General features: G+C 47.1%; 1 protein-coding gene across 1 annotated transcript in view; it reads right to left on the bottom strand.

The window, feature by feature from the left end:
* The window catches only part of Ptprn2 (protein tyrosine phosphatase receptor type N2), a 723,788-nt gene that overhangs the window by 514,375 nt on the left and 184,252 nt on the right, over positions 1-25,161 (bottom strand). The window contains exon 3 of the mRNA XM_006988296.4: positions 14,018-14,131. Coding sequence (XP_006988358.1) covers positions 14,018-14,131 — 114 coding nt within the window. The remainder of the gene's footprint in view (positions 1-14,017; positions 14,132-25,161) is intronic.

The following is a 25,161-nucleotide window of genomic DNA, read 5'->3' as shown; positions in this document are numbered from 1 at the left end:
GGAGTTAAGAAGGGTAGTATTCAATTCCACATTGGACTATCAATGAGTCACTGGCCAGAGGCATCGAATTGTTTCTTACATTTTTTGGAGATCCATCTGGAGTTCAGATCTTGTCTTTTACTATATCTGACTAGTTGATAGAGAAGCAACATTCCTCCCTGAGGGAGAGACAAAGACCACCTCTTTCTGCTGTTGCTGAATATAATCCTCATCAATTTTGTAGCACTTATGGTGGCCCAGTGAGTCTATTTGGCCCTGGAGGGTAAGGATGGGCTGAGCCACCAATTGGAGATGCTGGATGAACTGAGAGGAAAACCAATGGTAAATAGCAGGGAAGTGATCAGTGCCAGGTTTCAGCACCAAAATGTAAGGGTTAACAGTTCTGATACAAAGGTATCCTGGCTGTTGGAAGCCAAGGAATACCTACAACATGGAAGGGAAAGGTATCCTGGCAGTCAGAGGCCAAGGAATACCTACAACATGGAAGGGAAAGGTATCCTGGCAGTCAGAGGCCAAGGAATACCTAGGGCTCAGAAGGGAACAGTATCCTGGCAGTTGGATACCAAGGAATGCCTGTAGACTTTACAGCTCTGAAGGGAGAGGTATCCTCGCACACCTGTGTGGCTTTCGTAGTAAAAGCAAAGCAGGGAGCTCCATAGTGACACCTACCCAGTAGAAGGGGAGAGACAAGTGGTTAGAGCAGGTAGAGGAGAAAACAGCTGGAGAAGTGCAAGTGTCTTAGTGAGTAGAATTGTAAACGAGGTGGGGCCTTGAAGGGCGTTGCAGGGAGTGTGCCCACATGGTGGGTAGCCCAAAGGGCGTAGAAAATTCTTTCTTAAAAAAAAGAGATAAGAGGCTTAAGTCCCCTGAGGCTATGGAGAGAGAGAGAGAGAGAGAGAGAGAGAGAGAGAGAGAGAGAGAGAGAGAGAGTAAGTATTGAGCCTGGGTGATATGTTTGGTGGGGTTTGATGAGGCTGGTAAAGCTGCCACCCTACCCTGACAATAGGGGAACAAGAAGATGTGGGTCGCTAAAACTCCATCAGGACTAAATAGGTGGCCCCAGTGTCCAGAAGGAGAGAGATAGATTGCCCTGTTATGTGATGTCTACCTGAGGCTCCCAGCGTGAGATGGCAGTGGTCAGGCCAAGGGAGCCCAGGCCCCTTCAGTCATCCATGGCCAGATCTAGGAGGTCGGCGGAAGGGCCATCTGAGCTTGATGTCCTCATGCCACAAGGGACATAGGGAAGTCAACACCCCAATGCCCTTCTTGATGGCACCTTGGACATGGTCTGGGTGGTTTATGAGGGATCAGACAGGCCTGAGCCCAGTGACCCTCCTGACTGCATTTGAAGCAGGGACCCAGGGGTTCTTGGGCTTTAGGAGGCCAGGGAGCCTGGGCAGTTGCTATGGCCAGTCGGAAGGCCCTCACTAGCATCAGGTATTTTTGTCTTTGGGCTTTTTCATCTTTCCCATGGTACACCTTAGAGGGCTCTGCTAAGACTTCTGCCTGTGGAGTCAGGGGTCCTTTCTCTAGATGTTTAAGTGTGACCCTAATATCAGGGAAACTCTAAGGAGCTGTTTTCCATCTGGGTCTCAGGATCCAGATTGGTATATTTTTTGTGAGGCAGTCTAGGAATTGAGATGGGTCATCATGTCTGTCCCAGTTTAACTCTTGAATTCTTTTCATGATTTCCCTCTTTAAGGGTGGCCAGCCAGGAGGCAACTTACAAACCGATCCCTAACAAGGACACCCTCTGGGATATTGTACTTTCGTTCAGGGCCCTGGTCAGGGACCGCCTCAGCCCTGACTGGGTGGGCAGCCTGTTGCCAAGAAGGAAGAAAGAGAAACCAGAGAGGCTGATGAGGAAGAGAAGGGACTTCGGGTTAAGGCTTGTTAATGTGATTGAAAATAGTGGGAGATGCCAGGTGGTGGTGGCGCACACCTTTAATCCCAGCACTTGGGAGGCAGAGGCAGGCGGATCTCTGTGAGTTTGAGGCTAGCCTGATCTACAGAGTGAGTTCCAGGAAAGGCGCAAAACTGCACAAAGAAACCCTGTCTCTGAAAAGAAAGAAAGAAAGAAAGGAAGGAAGGAAGGAAGGAAGGAAGGAAGGAAGGAAGGAAGGAAGGAAGGAAGGAAGGAAGGAAGAAGAGAAGAGAAGAGAAGAGAAGAGAAGAGAAGAGAAGAGAAGAGAAGAGAAGAGAAGAGAAGAGAAGAGAAGAGAAGAGAAGAGAAGAGAAGAGAAGAGAAGAGAAGAGAAGAGAAGAGTGGGAGAATCATCTGGTTTGGGCCTCACAGCTAGAGGAGTTGTTTTCTTTGGATGGCTCATGTCATGTGGTCACTTTTATCAAGATGGGAGTGAGGTCACGTGGCAAAGTCCATCCTTTCCAACCCTAGCAAAGATGGCAGTCAGCCATGTGGCTACCTTTATCCCAGTGGGGGGACAGCGGCTAAGGTGGCAGCAGGCCACATGTTTCCTTTAAGGTCACCTCTGTATAGATCTTTAACTATCAACCCTGGTGTTATGAGTTTTAAATTAACCCTTTTGTTACAGACTTTACAGGGTTTTAATCAGACCCAATGTGCTTATAAATCTTGAGGTACAAGAAGCTTAGACAATTGTTTTACAAATCTTGAAATAAGATTTATACCTTAGCAAAAGCTTTAGAGTTAAACCAAAACCAAAAGAGTATGAGATGAGTAGCAACAGTCCCCATTGGGAACAGTCTGTCCCTTTATTTTGTTTTGCTCTCCTTTCTCTGTCACACAGCAGATGGCTCTCCTGATGTGGGACAGAGGTTTGGAGGAAACCTTTAAACAGCATGCTTGGGTCTAGAGGAAGGGGGGCCACACCCTAACCCTAGAGTCAGATTTTAATTCAGTGGGACAGCATAAAACAACAGTCTAATGCCACTCATCCCTAAAAGACACCTGAATGCCTGCAAAACCGAATCCAGTAAGCTGAGAACAAAAGAAGGCTTAGAGATAGGACATATTTGAGTCCTGGCTATAGACAAAGGATGCTGCAGGAGGGAGCTGAGAGAAGCGCCAGCCAGGGAGGGGTGTGTGATCGGTGTGTGCATGCTGCAGCCAGCTACTCCTTTGCTTTCTCCCTCTCCTGCTAGGTCTCGCTCCTAGCTCCCACTGTGCAAGAAACTTACAGATCCGTCTATAGTAACTTAAAGGACAGGACATTTACAGTGTTGGGGGTGGGGGAGACTAGACAAAAACAAACAGGGCTTGGAGCACAGAAAGAAGGGATGGGGAATCTCTTTCCATTTCCCAATCACTCACAGGATTTGTAAAGGTCCCAAATAATATTAGGATCTGAGGTGCCATTAGGTGGCCCTTTGCACTGATTATCAAAGGAGGATTGAAGCCAAATTTGATTGCAAAAGCAAATAAATTTGGGGCCCTTCAGGTCTGGTATAGGAAAGAGGATGGAGGTTTTCTAAGAGTCATCCCAAGGGGGAATGAGAGGATATGAAGACACATTTACATGGATGAGAGAAAAGGAAAATGTCACTGCAGCCTGTCATCATGGGCATCCCTAGGACTCAGGGAGGACCAAAGAAGGACCAAGCCATTCTGTGGGTTGTTGCCACACTCAACCGGTATCAAGGGCCTAGCCTGGCTAAGCCAGCAGAGAGACTCTGGTACCAGGTATCTGGTACCAGGGCTTTCATAGAGGTAAGAAGGCAAGAATGAAAAACCAAGCTCTGGGAGGAGGGGTCTCATGCACAGGAAAGGGTCGGGGTGAAGGGATGGAGTCAGGAGGGGTCTCATCCACAGGAAAGGGTCGGGGTGAAGGGATGGAGTCAGGAGGGGTCTCATGCACAGGAAAGGGTCAGAGTGGATGGAGTCAGGAGGGGTCTCATCCACAGGAAAGGGTTGGGGTGGATGGAGTCAGGAGGGGTCTCATCCACAGGAAGGGGTTGGGGTGGATGGAGTCAGGAGGGGTCTCATCCACAGGAAAGGGTCAGGGTGGAGGGGATGGAATCACAAAAGCCATGAGGGCCTAAAGGAGCCGTGGGATTATGGGCAGCCCAGAAGGAAGGTGGGAGAAGAGGGCAGGAAGGGGCGTGGCGACACGGACGGGCCTAAGGAAACTGCCAGATTGCAGCTGCAGCTGTAGGGATGGGGTCAGGTGAAGAGGGCCAGCCTTAAAGACTGTAACTGGGGACCTCTGCTTCCATGAGTACTGGAGGGAGCCGGACACTCAACGGCCACTTCCTCGGACTCAGGACAACATTTACTCCGACCAAAGAGGAAATTTACCTAACTGCTGCTGGTGGATGGGGATGCTGAGTGAGTCAGAAGGTGAGTCTGTCACAGGTGGACTGGAGATGGGGGACAGTGTCCCAGTTCAGCTTAGACCATGAGGGGAAACACAGGCACTAGGAGAGCCTACCCGAGTCACAGAACCAATGTAAGCATCACAGCTCCGAGGCAAAGGTATCCTGTGGGTGGAGCCTGGCAGTTAGAGGTCCTCAGGGGAGGGGCCTAGCTCCAGGGGCTTACCCTTTCAAACTAAGTCATGGCACAGGACTGGAGGATTACTACAGCCTCGAGGTAAGGCTGTAAAGGCATACTGCTGTCCTTGATGGATGAAAGCAAACTCCTTCTGGTGGTCCTTTTGTACAGGCACCAAGAAAAAAGCATTTTCTAGACCAAGCGGTGGATACCAGGTACCAGGAGATATGTTAATCTGCTCCAATAAGGACATCTCATCGGATACAGTAGCTATAATATAAATTTCTGCTTGATTAAGCTTTCAATAGTCAATTGTTATTCACTATGACCCATCTGTTTCCTGCATAGGCCCCAAAAGGAGAGTTAAAGGAATATGCAGCAAGAACCACCACTTCATCTTCTAAGTCCTTGATGGTAGCACCAATTTCTGTATTCCTTCCAGTAATGTGATATTTTTTTAATTTACTATATTCCTTAGCAGAGGTAACTCCAGGGGCTTCTCTATTTGGCCTTTCCAGCCATAATATCCCTTATTCTGTGTGTCAGGGAACTGATGTGTGAATTCTGCCTTCTGGATTTATTTGTCCCAATTATACATTCTGAGACTGGGGAAATAACCACAGGATGAGTTGAGGGATCCATTGCACCCACTGTGAGTCAGACTTCAGCCCAAAGTCAATCACTGGTCTCCACAAGCCCCTACTTTACCTGGAGGGCCGCAACGTTTTTAGAGTCTTCCAGAGCCAATGTCAGTCTAGAGCCGGTATCCAACAGACCCTGGAATCCTGACTGTGTCCTTTCCCTGGTGTGTGGTTACCTGTGTAAAGGTCCACAGCTCCCTTGAGAAAGGATGGGAGAAAGGCTAAGAGTAAAAGTCTCAGATATTTTAGTCTTCCCAGGGAAATGGTCATCACTTTATTGAAGGTGTATGGGTCTAAATCCCGGCTTAGGTCTGGAAACTGTTTTGCTGGCCAAGATCCCCTTAATACAAATCAATATAACCTTTATTTGTCAAGACATTTTCTGCTAATTCAGACTGAACAAAAATATAGTAGACCTTCTATCCATTTCACTCCTGGAAAGACCATAATTGATGAGCTAGACCCACAGATCCATACAGGTCATGCCATCACAAAAGTCATTGTAGGTTAGGCTATTACAGGCATTGCTTGGTCTGTACTGCACCTGACCTCTGCTACTCCAGAGCCCAATTAAACCGGTGTATTTAATCCAGCCAACTGAGCAACAACATCCCCAAACCTAAGACAGTGGTCCTCAACCTTCCTAACACTTCCACTCTTTAATACAGTTCCTCATGTTGAGGTGACCCCTAAGCAGAAAATTATTCATCACTGTAATTTTGCTACTGCTATGAATCATAATGTAAATATCTGATATGCAGGACACCTAATATTCAACCCCAAAGGGGACATGACCCACAGGTTGAGAACTGTTGCCCTAGGATCTGTTACAAGGAACAGAATGTGGATGAAACTCTGAAAATGTGCTGGTACCACTATTTTGCATCTTAAGAATTAATGAAGGGCATGTCTTCTAGGCCCTCCACTGTGGAGGATTAGATTTTACACAGTGTACCCACTGTAACATCACAGTTTTCCTGAGACTTAAATATAATCCCTTCATCAACACTAAGCCAAGATATATCAGACTAATCCAGCTCCTTTTCATAAGGCCATCTCTTGATAAATGCTTCAACCAATCAATCATACAATCTTGACACTTTATTTTAATTGTTTAAGCTTCCATACTAAACCTAGAATCTCCATCCTGTGGGCAACATCAACAAACTCAGCCTGACCCAGTTTTATGTTCCTTCCATCATTATACACACCCTGAAAATCCATTCCCACACATTCTCCAGGCTTCTGATTGAATGAATTAGGAAAATCATGAAGCTCCTTAGTCATAAACTGCACTTCCTTCTGGTCTACCCTTTCTGCCTCCCCTCTAGGATCCTTCTTAGCCTTAAGTCTGGTCATAGATCTAGAGACAACTATTGGTGGGTCCTGAGATACCAGTGTGGTCTTGCCTGGCATTTCCTTCAGAGGAGGCCACTCCATGTTCAACAATGCATGATTAAGTCCCCGAGGCAACGGTAGAGAAGACAGGACTGCAGGGGATTGAAGTGGAGTTGTGTCTTCTGCTAAGAGTGGAAAGACCACTTCCTCTGGTGAGATAACCCTTTAAGAATCTTAGGGTTCAAAAGCAGCCTCACTAGGGTCCTCTACATGTTTCTAATTCAAGTATTGGGATCCCATCTTCTCCAATCAGTGCCCTTATGCTAACTACCAACACACCGAGTCTGAGACTCACTGATGCTGTGGCACAGCAACCCGTGGAAGACAATAGTCTACCACGCCACAACAGTGACTGTTAGTTGTGAGCCTCCCTTGTAACCACTGCTCAGAGAAGTTTCTCTGACTAGACATGACAGTATCAATAAACTGTGGGCATAAACAATGGTGTCAAATGCAATTTGACAGGTGTATCATATCCACTGCACAGTAACCTCAGCAGCCATTGCTGCCTCCTGGGCTTGCAGAATTAAACTCCTCTGGAGTGGACCTTAAATCCAATCAGAAAGTAGCTGGTTGCACCATATCAGAACAGCACTATTGCACCAGACAGCACAAAAATGGTGGTGTACAGATGGTATTAACACACCACCGTGTCCATAGATGAGTGGGACCATTAGTGGTCTCTCTCTCCCAGCAGACAGCATAGCATCATCCAGCACTATGAAGTCTAGAGAAGAGGAGCAAACCTTCATCTCAGCCCCAGCTTGATTTCCTGCAAAGGTCATCCTATAACCAGAACAAGTATGTTCAGTTTTCAAAACAGTCTTACTATCTAAGAAGAATGGGGCCAGTTCTCACCTGCATTTGGGATAAGTTCCCTGGTCTAGCAGGCCGGGCCCACTCCCTCTCCACTGAGCAACTGTGAGGGCCTGGACTGGGTAAATAACACCCACCCATGACACAACATAGAGGCAATGGGTCCCGGGGGGGGGGGGGGTACAGCCAACAAACGAGGCAGACTGAAGTCTCACTCAATTGCCAGCTTTATTCAGAGGCATCAGACAATTTACACTCTGAGGGTGAAGAAAAACCACATGAGAAAGTTCTTGTGAGGTCAAGTTGCATACAAGGAAAAGTCACACATGCCAAAAACATGTTTTTCCATAGAGGCATATAAAGGATAGTTTAAACATTTAATAACAACAGCAAACAACAATTAACACTCCAAAGTAAACTCATTCCTATCCACTACACCTGGGAGGAGCATGAAAACACATTCCAAGAATAATTCCATGTTTTGGAGAAACTGAGGTCACAAGCCTTGTTTTCTTGGAGTGTTCTCACAAGCACTTACAATTCCCCTCACAGAACTCCATTTTTGGACTGTGTTCTGACATAAATCCACAGGAGAATTGTATACAGAATGTTCTGGGTGAAGGTAGCTGCCCACCCTCATGAGTTTAATCCTTTAGACACGCAGTACTCTCTTTCCATACCCATTTTCCAATGCTGAATGTTTCTAGTGTTCTTGAGGACTGCCAGAGACTAAGACACACTAGGTCCCAATACCCACCCAAGCCCAAACATTGTGCCCATTGGTAAGGGACCAATCAATTCATGATTCAAAATGGGGTCTCTGGTTGCTCTATAGAGTCATCACTTCTAGGTAGCTTTGCCCACCCTGTTAAGGAAGTGCTAATGGAGTTCCTGACTGACAAGATCACCATTTTCCACCAGCATGAGTGGTCAACATAGTGAGTTCCAGGATAGCCAGGGCTATGTAGAGAGACACTGTCTCAAAAACTCCAAAAACTAAGAAGAAACAGAAGGAGGAGGGAAGGAGGGAAGGGAGGGAGGGAGGGAGGAACGGAGGAACGAAGGAAGGAACAAAGGAAGGAATGAAGGAATGAAGGAACAAAGGAACAAAGGAATGAAGGAAGGAAAAGGAAATAAATCTTTTCTTCCTAAGGGTTAAAACAAGGAAAATTTATTTATTTATTTATTTATTTATTTATTTATTTATTTATTTATTTATTTATTTGGTTTTTCGAGACAGGGTTTCTCTATGTAGCTTTGTGCCTTTCCTGAAACTCACTTTGGAGACCAGGCTGGCCTCAAACTCAGAGATCCACCTGGCTCTGCCTCCTGAGTGCTGGGATTAAAGGCGTGCACCACCACCACCCGGTGGAAAATTCAATTTTTAAAAGATGCCACTTGGTAAAAATTTCACCTGAACCAGCGATCCCTGCCTAAAATCAAAACATATACTTGTTCATTTCTCCCTAGAAACTGCATCTTTCTGTATTAGACAATCACATAAGAATGATAGGTCAAGCTCTGACCAGAGTGAAGCACAGGACCCCTTGTGTTGTGGATCAAGGTACAGCTAACTTCCCACAGGTGTGCTTGCCTGATTTCTCACAGCTGCACATGCTTCTGCAAAAGTAAGGCATGATGCTTTGCTGGAATGCTTTGGATTGTGTGGTCATTTTCTTGGGAGATGACCCACTTCTATTTCTAACAGGTAGCAGATAACAACAGGAATCATCTGCATCTCTTTTATCTCTTTGATGGACAGTTGTTCGTGCTTGAAGACTTCCAGGAGCTCACAGGCACAGCATTTGTTTTCTGTCCATTTTTCCCTAGGAACTCCAGCTCAACACAAATCTCGCCACATGTGCTTTCGAGTGGCCCAGGTAGGACCCCTTGCTCTTTCTTTTCACCTGCTCTTGATTACCTTAGCACTTTATGATTTACATGCTCTCCTAATTGCTCAGGGCCACCAGAGCATTACCTACCTCAGAAAGATCATGGGCTTCAGTAAAGCCAAAAATCCCTCTGCTGGTCCCAAGGCCCTTGCTGAATCAGTGTCCTTCATAGCTCTCTGGTGAACAGTTCACTGTCTAGCCTGGCAAACAGTCACACACCTCTCTCATGACCAGGCCTTTCCCTCTCATTTCTATCTCATCTTCTCCCTCCTCCCTGTTTAGTTCTCCCCATGGCTGCAAGTTTCCAGATAACAGAAGGGACTGTTGAGCACTGATGTCGTTTGTACTCTCTTCCCCATTCTTGAGGAATGAGAAGTCAGGAGAAACAGAGAGCCAGTGCTTCAACCTTGTTGGCGAGTCCCATGTCAACTTTACACAAGCTAGAGCCACTGCAGAGGATGGAGCTTTAATTTTAAAAAAAAATGCCTCAAGAAGATCAGACTATAGGCAGCCCTGTAGGTACTTTTTAAATTAGTAATTGATGGGGAAAGGGCTCAGCCCATTGTGGGTGGGGTCACCTCTGGGCATGTGGTCCTGGGTTCTATAAAAAACCAGGCTGAGCAAGCCATGAGGAGCAAGGCAGTAAGCAGCGCTCCTCCATGGCCTCTACATTAGCTGCTGCCTCCGGGTTCCAGGCCTGCTTAAGTTCCTGTACTGACTCCCTTTGATGGTTAACTATAATGTAGAAGTGTAAGTTTAATAAACCTTTTCCTCTCCAACTTGTTTTTGGTCATGGTGTTTCATCACAACAATAGTAACCCTGACTAAGACAAATCTCATCTTCATCTTTATCCAATTTACCTACAAAATCTGAAGCTAACATGGAGAATCCACCCTTGCATGGCTTTCTCTGGTAATTCCTCCCTCACTCAGCAAGTTCTTTTTGTGAAGAGACCTGAACCTCAGTTGCATGGTTATCACCTACATGGATAATACAACTTCTGCCCCAATTCCCTTACAATCCCATTGCATATGCATGGGGGACCAGCCCCCACTTTTATGACCAGGGTACACTTGAGCAGGGAGAAGTGGGAAATATTTAGATAGAAAGAGATACCTAGATGACAAGAGGAAAGACAGAAACACAGGATAACCTCAGGAGGGCCTGGGTCAAAAGCTACCAGCCCAAAACTTGGTTCAAAGGGGCATTTTATAACAATGCCAAAGGGCGAGGCAAAAGACCTCCCCTTGCTAGATACAACCAAGTGTAGACCCTTCCAAACACCTGGTACCCAGGCCCGTGGTCCAATCATCCTCTTATGTAGCCCTGCTGGGTACAGCCACTGGGAAGCCTCGGTGGGCTACAACACATATGTACTAATTTCAGAGACTGCAATATACTCTCTGGTCCATCAGCAATTTGTTGGATGTCTCTGCACTCCCTTGGTGGATGGCATTCATCAAATAATACAGAGAAAAGGAATACCACACCAGGACTGGTCCTGTGGCTGCTAACTTTCCGACAGCTGAGCTTCCGTTACAAGTTTCTCCATAGTAAATACAACAGAGCTGCTCCTCCCAAGCTCATCTTTGATATGTCCTTTCCTGTTTGGGTGACAACTGTTGCATTAACTTTTCTTGTGGGAATTTGAACAAATGTGTCCTCATCTCAGACAAGCACCAATCATAAATCAGAGCAATAATTCTATCCAAGTCCAGCTTAGTAACACAATGAGTTTACTGGACCTTCTTACAGGAGCATGGGTGAGGGGTTACCTGTATAATCATGGTTGACCCCAAAAGCTGCATCACCAAAAGGTCCCACCATGGCATTTATGATAGCCTCTCAAAGCTACATATATAAATCCCCCTTTAGTTCCCCTTTACGGCACACCCAGAGAGCACTTGCAGATGAAGCAGGATTATGTACTGCTGAAAGAGAGGCACAGAAGGAAAGGGTGGCAGAACTGAGATGAGGGTCCAGTGACCTGCCTCACACCCTTCTGTGGGGTTGGGGTAAGATCAGAAAGTCTGGTCCTGTTGAGGGTGCCCTTCAGATAGTGGCAGCTCCTCTCATTAACGGAGTATGATATCATTTGACAATAGTGAAAAATAGGCAGAGACAGAGGTTTCTGAAGGCAGTAGACCCTGAATGTGATACTTAATGGAAGACACATGACATTATATGTCTTGAAACCTACAAAACGGTCACAACCTGAAGGAATCAGTACATAAACTGTGGACTTCAGGTAATGACCAATCAATTCTGAACTGTATGTAAACCCAGATGACAGTGAGAGGGCAGGGGTAAGAGGGATACGTTACCGTTGCACCTCCAACACAGATGGTAATGATAGGGAAGGGCATGTACCACCTCTGTACTCACTAACCCAGATGGTAATAATGGAGAGGGGCATATACCACCTCTGTACTCACTAACTCAGATGTAATAATAGGGAAGGGCATATACCACCTCTGTACCCACTAACCCTGATGGTAATAATGGGGAGGGGCATGTACCACCTCTGTACCCACTAACCCAGATGTAATAATAGGAAAGGGCATGTACCACCTCTGTACCCACTAACTCAGATGTAATAATAGGGAAGGGCATGTACCACCTCTGTACCCACTAACCCAGATGGTAATAATGGGGAGGGGCATATACCACCTCTGTACCCACTAACCCAGATGTAATAATAGGAAAGGGCATGTACCACCTCTGTACCCACTAACCCAGATGGTAATGATAGGGAAGGACATATACCTCACTAACCCAGATGGCAATAATAGGAAAGGGCATATACCACCTCTGTACCCACTAACCCAGATGGTAATGATAGGGAAGGGCATATACCACCTCTGTACTCACTAACCCAGATGGTAATAATGGGGGAGGGGCATATACTACCTCTGTACTCACTCATATGGTAATAATGGGGGAGGGGTGGAACGGTTAACTGGGAAATCTCCACCATAGGTTCATGCATTTGAATACTTGGTCCCCAGTTGTTGGTGATGTCTGGCGAGGCTACAGGGCCTTTGTGAGGTGGCGCCTTGCTGAAGAAAGTTCACCACTGCATGGAGAGGTTGAAGTTTTATAGTGTCACCTCCCCCATCTGTTTATTGTGCAGATGAAAATATGACCAGGCAGTTTCCAGCTCCTGCTTCCATGATTCTCTGGCTGTTGTTATGCTTTCTCACCATGAAGGAATCTACTTTTCTGGAACCACAAGCCAAAATAAGCCCTTCTCATGTGCCTTCTCATGGTGCAAGGGTTTTCTTGGCAGGAAGTGCCAGTAGAAGCCACAGAAGAAGCCAATAGAAGAACTAGCTCTTCTCCCCAAAAAGAAATGCAAAACCACCTTTCTACAGGAGACACAGCAATTACCATGATCAAAAACTAGAAAGGGGGAGTGGGTGGTGCCTCCCATCCCTGTGCAGAAGACAGGTGGATCTTAGGGGGTGAATGGTGGGGTGGTACAGCAGCTAATGTGTAGTATTTTTTAGCATTCCCCTGTCATCCACTACAGAAATTTACCTGGGCAACTTTTCTTCTCTAGAGAGGATCAATAGGAGATATCTGCTTCTCTACGACATGGATATCAGTATAGTTTCATGGGCCTGCAATCAGAGACCATTCACTGGGAAGCATCTCCATTTTCTGATCTCATGGGCCTTAATCACTTTTCTTTCCCTTGGGATATCATTTTGGGACATTGATGTGCTATTGGGTCCCAGTGACCAGGAAGTGGCTACTACTGCATGCACAGTGACAACAAGCTTAGGTGATATAGGATGTCAGTGGAGATGGATGTGTGTGACAAGCAGTGGAGAAAGGAACATAGACAGGTGAGCCATGTGGAGAAACAGAAAGAAAGAAGTGCTTTACTTCATTTCCACTGGTCTAATGGCTTGTCCATGAGTTAACCTAGACTAGTTCTTGGAACACTCCAGTACTTCTAACATGCCAATACACCTGTCGGTTTCTAAAAGGAGGGTGTTTCCAAATCTTACTGACACAGACTCTTCACAGTTTAGTTCATCTGGTCTCAGGGAGAACCCAGGGAACACATATGATCATTAGGAGAATACTTTGGTTCCCCCCAGGGGAGAAATGTGACTCCCAGGAGCATTATGGTCCCAAAGAGAGTTCTGTGACCACAATGAGAGCACTGTAGTCTCCAGAAGTATATGGCCTTGAAGGGGAGATGCCTTTGTCCCAGTATCCAGGGTCATTGAGTCCCTCATGCCCTTGTTCCCTGGCGTGATGGGTAACTCTTGTTCTTGGGACACGGCACCTCTCATCCAGGGCTAAATGAAACATGACTTTATCTTAGTAACAGGTTGTAAAACACAGGGCTTCATGATATGACTCCCTTCAATTTAAAAATTATACATATATACAATAAAATCACAATGAGATGTGTATGTTACAGCTATAAAAATGTTAATTATTATAAATTTAAAACTTACTTTCTGAGGAACCTAGAAACTACTAGGATGCCAGGAATGTCCTGAAACAACACTGTAGAAGCACAGGAATGAAGTCCAGGCTGACGGGAGTGACTGGCCTGACCGCTATGATCAGCCAAAGTAGCCTCAACGTACCTTACTCTGGGTCACTGGGATAGCTGTAATTTCTGCACAGGCACAACAGGCCAGGGCTCCTAACCTGAGTCCACACACCCCATGCAAAGCCCTCCCTGCAGCAGGCCATTCAGGCCTCACCTGAACAGCAGAAGCCCAGCTCCCATTATCCATGCCTAGATCGAGGCAGGAGTGGCCACTCTGCCTACCTGTACGGGAGAGCTTCTCTAAGGTGACCCTCAGGTGCAGCAAGGCTCCCGGTGACACCTCATACCGGTATGTGTCCATCGCTGGAACCTTCTGGCACCTTCCAAACACGCCATCTGTGGGAACAGGAAGGCAAAGAGAGAGCTTGACATTCCATCTGCTGAGGGCAGGAAGGGCCCCGTGCAAGGTTCCATTTGCTGAGGAGGTGAGATAGCGCACAGCTTCAGACAGCACCGGAGAACACAGGAACTCAGAAGCACTCAGAAGGGGTCACTGTAGAAAATGCAAATGGAAGACTGTGGCACTGCCACGGTGGCTGACATAATTGTGCTTTTCCTGCTTTCGTGGACCTTCTCTTACATGTCACACTTTGTAATCCGCGTGTTGTTGAAGGCCTGGGGTTGGAACTTGGGGCCCGTGCATGATAGGCAAACATTCTCCCGCTGAGCTCTATTCTCAGCCCTTGCAATTCACATTTTTCATGTGAAACTTGCTTCTGACAATTGACTGCAAAGTGGCAGTCGTGTTTGGGACTGTCCACATGAAGTGCAGAACACCCTGGAAATGTAACCACTAATTTGCAGAGGCCATAGGGATTGGTAGAAAGATGCTCCCTGCATGAGCAGGGGCTGTGCCCCCCAGCGATGCAGTGAGGGACAGAAAGAGATGCAGGCAGGATTAGGGTCTCACTGAGCACTGCTGCGCTTGGTTCTCTGCTTTTGTCTGTAATGACAGGCTGCTGTCACATCTTCAAGCCACACCTTCTAATTAATTTGGACCTCAATTAGTCTTTCTTAAGCAAATAGTCCAGTTTGAGATGCACTTTTGGGGTGGGGTGTCACACATTGTAATTACCTCCTTTGGCTCACATAAAGGACTGATTCCGGGACTAGTGCTTGCCACACAGGGTGGCCATCTGCAGACCCAGGGTCGTGGGCGGGAAAGATTTCTCTTTTGTTCACAACAGTCTCTTCTCGAGTGTAGCTAAAGAAAGCCATTCAACTGCAACAAGTTTAATTAGAAGAAACACATTCACCCAGGGCCACCTGATGCAAAACCTATCTGTTCGTTGTAACACGAATTTTAATGGTCTTATTAATAATAATAAAAAAAACTCAGTGCCAGCTATTGGGATAAATTCTGAAAGATCAGAGAGACAGAACATGCCACAGCCAGCCTCACCTTGCCAACTCCTCAGCTGATCTTGTTTCCTCACAATGGAAGCCTCTGAGTCCTCATCCAAATGGATCTCAGCTGATCTGCTGCTAAAAGCCTAAAAGCTTAAAAGCTTCTAATTCCTTTTCCTCGTGCCTTATACACCTTTCTGCTTCCTGCCATCACTTCCTGGGACTAAAGGCGTGTGTCTTTCCCAAGCAAGATACGAGATCTCAAGTGCTTGGATTAAAGGTGTTTGTCACCATGCCTGGCTGTTTCCAGTGTGGCCTTGAACTCACAGAGATCCAGATGGATCTCTGCCTCCAGAATGCTAGGATTAAAGGCGTGTGCTACCACTGCCTAAACTCTTATGTTTAATATAGTGGCTGTTCTGTTCTCTGACCCCAGATAAGTTTATTGGGGTGCACAATATATCAACCACAGTTCATCTTAGACAGAGCCCTATGACTGGTGGGAAAAAGCTTAAATATAGCAAGCATCTTGAGGTGTTGAAGTGCCTTTGTCAACCTAGAAAATACAGAGGACAATGTGTCCTGCTGTACAGAGAAGGTCATAGGCCCAGAATTGGAGCAAAATCTACAGCCCTTTTCCTCCACATCGGCTCTGCCACACTGCCCTGCACACTCTCGTTACCACACTGCCCTTCAGTGATTGCTCTGCCATGATGCCCCTCTACAGCTCCAGTCCACAGTCAGTACCCATAGTTCCAGGGGAGTTCACCCAAGCTGCTGTGAACAGTGGCAACAACAATCACTGACCACACTGTCAGGGTGATGCTCTGGAATTCAGCTCGGAATGGCCCCAGGTTCTCTAGACTCTAGTAGGACCTACCCACCATGAGAAACAGAAAACAGACTCCCACTGTCCACAAGTCAGAGTGGATGGTGCTGGAGACAGAGGAGACAGGGAAGGGAGCTACCACCAGCTGACATCAGTGTAGCTGGAAGTGAAAAGTCTGCTTGGAGACACCGTTACTAATAGTAATCTAGAGGTGAAATGTCAGTTTCTCCCACTTGAAAGGAAGAAGTATATACTTTTCCTGGCGTTTTGAAGAGGATTAAAATGAGATTTATTTTGCATATTTGCTTGTTGTAACGAGGTCCCTAGAGTACAGACCCCAAAGGCGGAAGTCACTTTTACTCCTAACGTTACTGTCCCCTAAATGCCCACACAGACCTGTGCAGGGCCCTGAGGGTCCGCCCAGCTTCCTATCTGTCATTCTCTGTACCTGGCCTCTGTCTCCACACTGCACACATGCATTCATACGTGCACAGAGGCACAAAGGAAGCTTCACTCATTTCTGTGTGCAGCATTCACACACACACACACACACACACACACACACACACACACACACCACAAACTCAGACTCAATTCATACATATTCATTCATATACAAGCATTCACACATATGCGCACCCACACACATGCACAGCACTCATTCAAACATACGTATGCACACAGAGAATCTCCTCCAGCTATTGCTTTTCCTCGTGGCACCCTGAGTCCCAAGGAGGGAAGGCCATTGCTCTGGCTCTCCTCCTTTTCCATGGCATCTGATGAGATGCCTCCTACTCAGGTGAATTACAGAGATCAGCAATCGCCTAACTACCATTTTCCCTTTCCATAAAGGGAAATGTCTCACTCCTTCAGCAGGAAGCCCGGTGGTTTGGAATCCACATGGGTTTAGAAGTCCTCGCCTCATGGCAGATATCCTGCTGGATAAGGGCTTGCTGAGGAGAGAAACAGAGGATAGGAACAGACAGCATGCATCTTGTGTTCTCTCTATGGTTAAACCCATTTTCCAACTCTGCTTAAGCTTGGAAAACTGGTTTGTTTACCCCAACCACTTCCATTCCCAACTTCTTTCACAAAGAAGGCACACATGGGGCATCGAGGGTTTCTGTTGATGCCAATCTTCCACTTCCAGTGACTGCATGCTTAGAGAACAGCTCAGAAACATCAAGTCTGACTTCCAAGAAGTAGGCAAACAAGCTGGCCTAGGTTCCCCCATCTCTATACAGAAGGCCTCAGGTCTGAGTGGAAGGATCTCCTAAGAGAGACACACACACAGGCCTCACTGTGCATCTGATGAGAATATGGTCACACATTATCTAATATGGAGACCCCTGGAGAAATCATCAGGGTTGGGGCATCTGTATAAATGATGGCTCAGCCCTGTCCCTGGGCTGGAGGAGGTTCATGGTATGAGATGGCTCTGTCTTCACTATGTGCATGATGATAGCCAAGAGTTCCAAGAGTTCCTAAATGTGCTCTGTACTTCTACAGTAATTTCATCTTGGTTTCTCCTCTTGCCAATGCCTTTGCCTATTTTATCTTTCATATGACTTGTCACCTTTCTCCATCAACTCTTCAGAAATAACTACAGACTTGGGAATTAATACCACATCTTCTACTGGTGTTTCTGGATTCAAAGCAAGGGGAGCAACGTGGTCAAATCCTCATGGCAAGTGCATAATCCTATCTGATTTTCTGTAAGGCTATTAAGGCATGTGGGATGCACAAAGAATCATTTGATCTTGGAACTACACTCTTGATTCTTAAGGGGAAGGAGGCAAGAAAAGAGTCACAATGACAGTCTTTGCAAAGATGTCACTGGAGGCTGTGTTGATGTTATTATATAAAAGTCAAGAACCTTACAAAAACATAAGCAGAATTGCTGCCATGCACAAGTGACATTCACCAGGGCTGGGGAAAGGACCCTAGTTGCTTCTTTCCATGGTCCAAAGTAACAGTCTATGGTGTGCATTCATGCTGGAGAAATACTGTACCCAGTAAAACACTGCATGGACTTGCTCAGGAGGAGCCAGTGCCTGTATCTGAACATCACCCCAGAGTGTGGTGGGAATCCACAATGCCCAGCTCATTCAGAGAGCCAATCCAGCACCAAGACACAGCAGCAAAATACACTTTACCGGGAAACCTTATCCCTGGACTCAGACCCAGGGACTAATCCAGCAGGTGCATTTTAAAAACAGGGAGTCCAGCAGGTGCATTTTAAAAACTAGTCCATCATTCACCATCTACATCCAAATGGCACTCAAGTGGCTGGCAAGGAAGAGCAACAGCAGTGACCCCTCGTGGTCACATGCTCAAAGGCCAGATTTCTAATCCAAGCAGATGCCCATGCTGGCCAGGACACTCCAAGGACCAGCAAGAAGCCTAGGAGGATTCTATCCTCTTGTCGGGGATATAGACACCACTCAGAGCAATAGATAAAGTGGCATGCATGTGTTCAGTGTGAACACACATGCTCACATACACCCACACAATGCATGTATGCATCATTCATAGTCAAGCACAGGAATGCATGTGGTGGTATTGTGTTCCCCAAAATATTGTGCACCCTAATAAACTTACCTGGGGTCAGAGACAGAACAGGCACTAGATACAAAGGCTAGAAAATGGTGGCACTTACACTTTTAATCCTAGCATTCCAGAGGCAGAAATCCCTCTGGATCTCTGTGAGTTCAAGGCCACATTGGAAACAGCCAGGCATGGTGACACACACCTTTATTCCAAGAAAGTGAGCCTTTAATCTAGGGAGTGGTGGTAGAAAGCAGAAAGGTATATAAGGCGTGAGGACCAGAAACTAGAAGCATTTTGGCCTGGTTAAGCATTTGGCTGGTTAAGCTTTCAGTCAGCACAGTTCAGCTGAGACCCATTCTGGATGAGGACTCAGAGGCCTCCAGTCTGAGAAAACAAGACCAGCTGAGGATCCGGCGAGGTGAGACAGCTGTGGCTTGTTCTGGTTCTCTGATCTTCCAGTTCACCCTAATACTGGCTCAGGTTTGATTTTATTAATAAGAACTTTTAAGATTCATGCTACAAATACACTTATATTTTTATACACCCACAGGGTCAGTGACCTAGAGAGGAACCCCCATTGGGTCAGTGATTAGGACAAGAACACATTTGCAGGGTCAGTGTGACCAAGACAGAACCCACCTCTAGAGTTAGTGCAGGATGGAGACTCTCACAACTCAGTGACCATTCAAGGACCCACCCAGAGGTCAACGACCAGGAAAGGGACCTTTCTGCAGAACCATGACCTGATAGAGACCCCACCCACAGGGTAAGTAACAGTACAGGGACTCATCTTCAGGGCCACTGATCGGGAATGACATCCATTTTCAGGGTAGGTGACAAGGACAGGGACTGCTGTATAAGAGTGCCCTCTGAGATTGAAATATTCTATTTGGAGGGGAATCAGGAAGGTAAACAACTTAAAATAGCTCTAGGAAGTCCCTGAAACAGGAAGTCCCTGAAACTGACCAGATTCACTAGGCCCCTCTCTGCCAGAGTGAACAATAAAAGTTGTCCCTCGGAGAGGAACAGAGCTGGGCTGCAGAGAAGACTCTCAAAAAAGCCAAGACCCTGAGCCATACATGGGCTAGCCACAGGAAACCCTGAGCCATACATGGGCTAGCCACAGAAGACCCTGATCCATACATGGGCTAGCCACAGGAAACCCTGAGCCATACATGGGCTAGCCACAGGAAACCCTGAGCCATACATGGGCTAGCCACAGAAGACCCTGAGCCATACATGGGCTAGCCACAGAAGACCCTGAGCCATACATGGGCTAGCCACAGAAGACCCTGAGCCATACATGGGCTAACCACAGAGAGCAGCAAGACAGCAACCAGGCACAGCACCTGCCAACTCACTTGACTAGTTCTGTCTGGGACACATGCCTGTGTCACAGCAGGATGTGGGTGAGGACGTGTGGGGGTGCTGTGCAATTGTGCATGATGGCTGACCCTTTCCGGAAGTAGGGGAGTGTCTCTCTCTCCATCGCCCAGGATCATAACGGGTCTAACACAGTAAATCCAGCATACACAAGGGGCAGCCTGCTGAGTGGACGAGCCAGGCACATGGACCAGGAATGGCAGCAGCTTGCATGTCTGAGCAGTCCCTTTCTGGAGGTGAGGACACGTGATATGTTAAGAATGGTGAAGACCATGAGGAGAGCAGAGCTCAAGGACCTCCATCCCAGCCACCTGCTATGGACTTCACTTGTAGTCATTCATTGTGTCCCCATGCATTACCACAGCACTGTTACAACATGGACCAGGTTAGATGTGCCCCACACTCCTGTGTTGAATCCTAACCCTAAAGTGAGGCCATCAGTGGCTGGGCCTTTGGAAGGGGATTAGTCAGACATGGTGGTGGAGTTTTATAGTCAGATTAGTGTCTTCTGAAAGGTACAAGCAATACTCCGTCCCTCTGCACATGAGGACACAGAACCTGCTGCTGCCCTGACCTTGGGCCTCCAGCCTCCAGGGCATGAGAAATGAATTTCTGCTGTTCCTCGGCCACCAAGGCTGGGGTGTGTGTGCATGCTTGTTGCTTGCTTCTTTTGCAGCCTGAAAGGACTAAGGTTCTGTGTGTGCCCTGCTGTGGATATCGCTCTATATAAATAAAACACTGATGGCCAGTGACCAGGCAGGAAGTATAGGTGGGACAAGGAGAGAGGAGAATTGGGGAAATAGGAAGAAGGAGGGAGAGACACTGCCAGCCACCACCAGGACAAGCAGCATGTAAAGATGCCGGTAAGCCACGAGCCACATGGCAAGGTATAGATTTATAGAAATGGGTTAATTTAAGATGTAAAAACAGTTAGCAAGAAGCCTGCTGCGGCCATACAGTTTATAAGTATTATAAGAGTCTGAGTGATTATTTTATACATGGATTGTGGGACTGCAGGGCTTGGTGGAACCTGGAGAGAAGCCCTCCAGCAACCGTGCCCTATAACCCATCTTACCCATGTGGAAACCAGGGCACAGTGAGGATTGAGATCTCTCCTGCTTCACAGACATTGTACTTTTCTAAGAGCTGTGCCATCTAGGCACACCATTACCTCAAGCATCTGCTTTCTTTCTCTTCATAACTTGTTTCCCAGTATTTGGCCTAGAAAACAGGGTCACTACAATGACCCATTAAACAAGGTGAAGGCATGTCTTCTTCTGAAACTAATGAAATCTGTGTGTGTGTGTGTGTGTGTGTGTGTGTGTGTGTCTGTGTGTGTGTGTGTGTGCATGCTGTGGGATGCTTTGTATGTCAAATTGCTCTGATTGGTCAATAAATAAAACACTGATTGGCCTGTGGCCAGGCAGGAAGTATAGGCGGGACTAACAGAGAGGAGAATTGAGGGACCAGGAAGACAGAGAGAGACACTGCCAGCCGCCGCCATGACAAGCAGCACGTGAAGACACCAGTAAGCCATGAGCCACGTGGCAAGGTATAGATTTATGGAAATGGATTAATTTAAGCTATAAGAACAGTTAGCAAGAAGCCTGCCATGGCCATACAGTTTGTAAGCAATGTAAGTCTCTGTGTTTACTTGGTTGGGTCTGAGTGGCTGTGGGACTGGCAGGTGACAAAGATTTGTCCTGACTGTGGGCCAGGCAGGAAAACTCTAGTTACACATGTATATGTCTAATTTCAAGCCATGCCTGCCAATATTCTAGGTAAAGTTGAGATAAGCAGATTTTTAGGGTAATAATTAAAAGGCATTTCAGAACAAATGGGCCCCCTCCCACACTGCTCCCAGGCAGCCATGTCTTCCTTCAGAGATGGAGCAACACTGTCTGGCATGGGCCCTACGGAGTGTGGCTTCTGGCCCAGCTCTGTCACAGCCCTGAGCCATTTTTCAGTTTCTTATATCCACTGTAGTAATGGACGATCAAGTTGGTTCAGCAGAGGTGCGGCCAGGTTTTCTTACAAACCACATAACAGGTCCCTCAAACTACCAGGTTCTGCAGAGCTTCCCTGACCGCATCCCAAGCCCAGTTCTCACCTCTCTGGATGACAGCAGAGAGCCAGCAGGGCACAGTAAGGAAGACAAACAGGAAAGGAAGCCATGGCACAGCCCTGACGATACAGGCAGAGGTCAGCTCACAGGCAGCCCACAGACCTACGCATGGCACTCAGAATGTAACCAAGCCACCATTCACTGCTGCAGCATCATGCTACCATCTAAGATCCAACCCCAAACTCGAGCTTTTTTCCATTACTATGGAAAGCCAGTTTCATAAACTATCTCTCTCTCTCTCTCTCTCTCTCTCACACACACACACACACACACACACACACACACACTGATGGAAAGAGATATCTTGGCATTTTTAATAGATGATATGCATCCTCACAACTGGGACATAAGACACCAAACATAAAAGAATGTCACTCTAAGCAAATGGACTGTAGTAGCTGATCATCATTGTTGATAAAATTTTCTCTAGATGCTAAAATAACCAAGGAGTTGAGGTATAGCTTAGTGTCAAAGCACTGGTCTAGCATGTACAAAACTGCATTCCATCCATCTCCAACACTGCAAAAATAAGGGAAATAATAATAATAACTGTGTGAAATGAAGTGATGGAACACATCTCTGAACAGAGAGCAGCCAGCCCAACTCTCCACATAAGCATCTGCCAAGGATGGCATTGAGGACCTGTGTAGCAACATCAGCAAAGACAAGCACAGCTTCTGTCTATAAGGAACTCGGGTTTCATTTGAGTGGCCAGATACCTGAGCAAGTGTATCTCACTACAATATAGAGCAAAGTATAAAAATGAACTAAAGAAAGCAGGAGCAATTTCTAACAAACACATTTTTTTTCTTAGAATTTTCTATGGGGAAATTAAGGAAAAACTGAGTCAGCAGAGGAACATGGCTGTGAGTCAGCCCAACCATATCATGGTAACCATGGAAACCATGGACCAACCCAGCCTCATTGGGGTCACCATGGAAACTCTGGGCCAACCCAACCTCGCCATCAGAACTGTGAATTAACTCAATCTTACCACAGTTACCAAGGAAACAATAAACATGACTGCATGGTGATCACCATAAAAACAAGATGAACCCAGCCGCATCGTGGTCATTATGAGAACTGTGGACAAACTATTGCATCATGGTCACCATGGAGACTGGATGAACCCAGCCTCATCATGGTCACCATTAGAACTTGCTGGGAAACTTCAAGGAGTATCAGCCCAGAGGTAACTGCTTAACCCTCTGGATTCCAGGATCTGAGAGCAAGAGCGGCAAAGGAAGATGTGCAGACGGTCTGTCAGCAGCTCCCTCCGGGGATAACCCACATACTGACAGGAGAAAGAGCTGGTATGTAACCCCAGCATTGGAGGGGTGGAGGCAGAAGGATCATGAGTTTGAGCCCAACCCAAATTTCAGAGAGGAAAACTGGGGGGTGGAGGAGAGGAGACAGGAAGAAGGAAAGGAAGAGCAAGAAAGAATGCATCTAAGTTTAAGGAATGAAGGAAGCCCAGCAGAGAGTTCCCAGCTAACATGGAACCCGAAGGTGCCACCCTCCAAAGCAAGGGCCGAGATGACTCCTTCGTCCATTGACTCAACAAGTCAGTCAGTGAGGTAAGGAAGAGCTCTGCCATCGCAGCTTAGCAGGCACGGCTCTTTACGGTTGACAGAGCCACCAACTGCTTGGCCCGGACATCCATCCTGCACATCCACCCAAGGCCGGGGACAGGGACGCCCAAGGCTGGGCTCCCAAGGTGAATTTACCACGGAGCTCAGATCCACCCGAGAGCCCCACCTTTGGAGCGGTTGGTACGGAGCTGGAGGCGTGGAGATAAGCAGGAGAGGAGCTTATCTGCGGTAGCCAATCTCCCATCAGCAGCCCCGCAGCAACGTTGCCAAGTAACCAGCTGCTGCTCTTATCAGCCCAGAGTGTTCCATTCGCTATTCAGGTGAGAACAGAAAGGCCGGATGGGAGGGCTAGAAACAGCACAAAATGAAAACAGTACATGATAAGGACAAACGGCAGAGTCTCCTAGTCCCTGCCTTGCCTGGACAGTAGCCATCACCACAGAACAGCTATCTATGGCCTGCTCCTGGGTCCCTCTGTGCCACCAACTAAAGGGCTCCCAGGCACCTTCCAGAGGGACAAAGGGAGAGGAGTGGCTTCTAAGCAGCTTTATCACCGAGCCTACCTTCCTTCCCCCCAGCTTACCCACTCTTGCCCCCCCCCCACACACACACACTTAAGGCAGACCCTCAACTTGGAGCTGTCCAAGTTACTGCAGAGATTCGGGACAGTGGAGTTGCTTATTGCCACAGCACCCATGAAGAGGTCCACCTGATCCCAGCACAAGACTCAAAATGCTCCAACTTACCCTGGAAATAGAAGAAATCCCCCCCATCCCACCTTCACCTCCAGTCATCTTGTTAAACTGAGGGAAGCTGGGTGTAAAGGGCCATCCTGTTCTGAGCTTTGACCCCTCCATGCAGCAGAGCTCTGAAGATTATCACAAAAGACTTTCACAAAAGAAATAGGGGTTCTCCCTCACCCTGGATGCTCACCATGTACTGTAGACACCCTTGTGAGACCCAAGTGAAATCAGCCCCCAAAACCAGAGCCTCCCCCAAGCTATGACCATCTGCAGCCCTGGGCCTGCTGAGCATCCCTGTTCTCACATACACAGCAGACTATGAAGACTCACTACTGATGTCCATTCCAGCAGCACCCAGGCACAGAAGTGGAATCTGTGTACCCATCCACAGCAGGAAATGTCATCCAAGGTTCCTCAGAGGAAGTTGTACTTCTTCATCTACCTAGTGACTTCTAGGAATACACAGCAAGCCCTAGAGAGACAGGCTCTCTGCTTCCCCCATGTATCCCATGTTCACCATGATCCAGAGAGAGTTGCCTGCCCCCATCATTCCTCTCTCAGGACTCACCCAGGGACTGGGGACAGAGGTCATCTAGTAAATGGCATCCTGTGAAAGCATCAGGGTGACCTGACCATGCACCCAGGTAAAAAGACAAGTGTCACACACACACAGCACACACAACCATAATCCCAGCACCAGGAAAACAGAGACAGGAGGATCCTAGAGCTCACTGATCAGTCAGTTAGCAGAACTAGTGAGCTCCAGGACCAGTGAGAGACCTTATCTCAAATAAAGA

Source organism: Peromyscus maniculatus, chromosome 14 (genome assembly GCF_049852395.1).
Source record: "Peromyscus maniculatus bairdii isolate BWxNUB_F1_BW_parent chromosome 14, HU_Pman_BW_mat_3.1, whole genome shotgun sequence".
NCBI lineage: Eukaryota > Metazoa > Chordata > Mammalia > Rodentia > Cricetidae > Peromyscus > Peromyscus maniculatus.
This window is presented reverse-complemented; position numbering and strand designations above follow the sequence as displayed.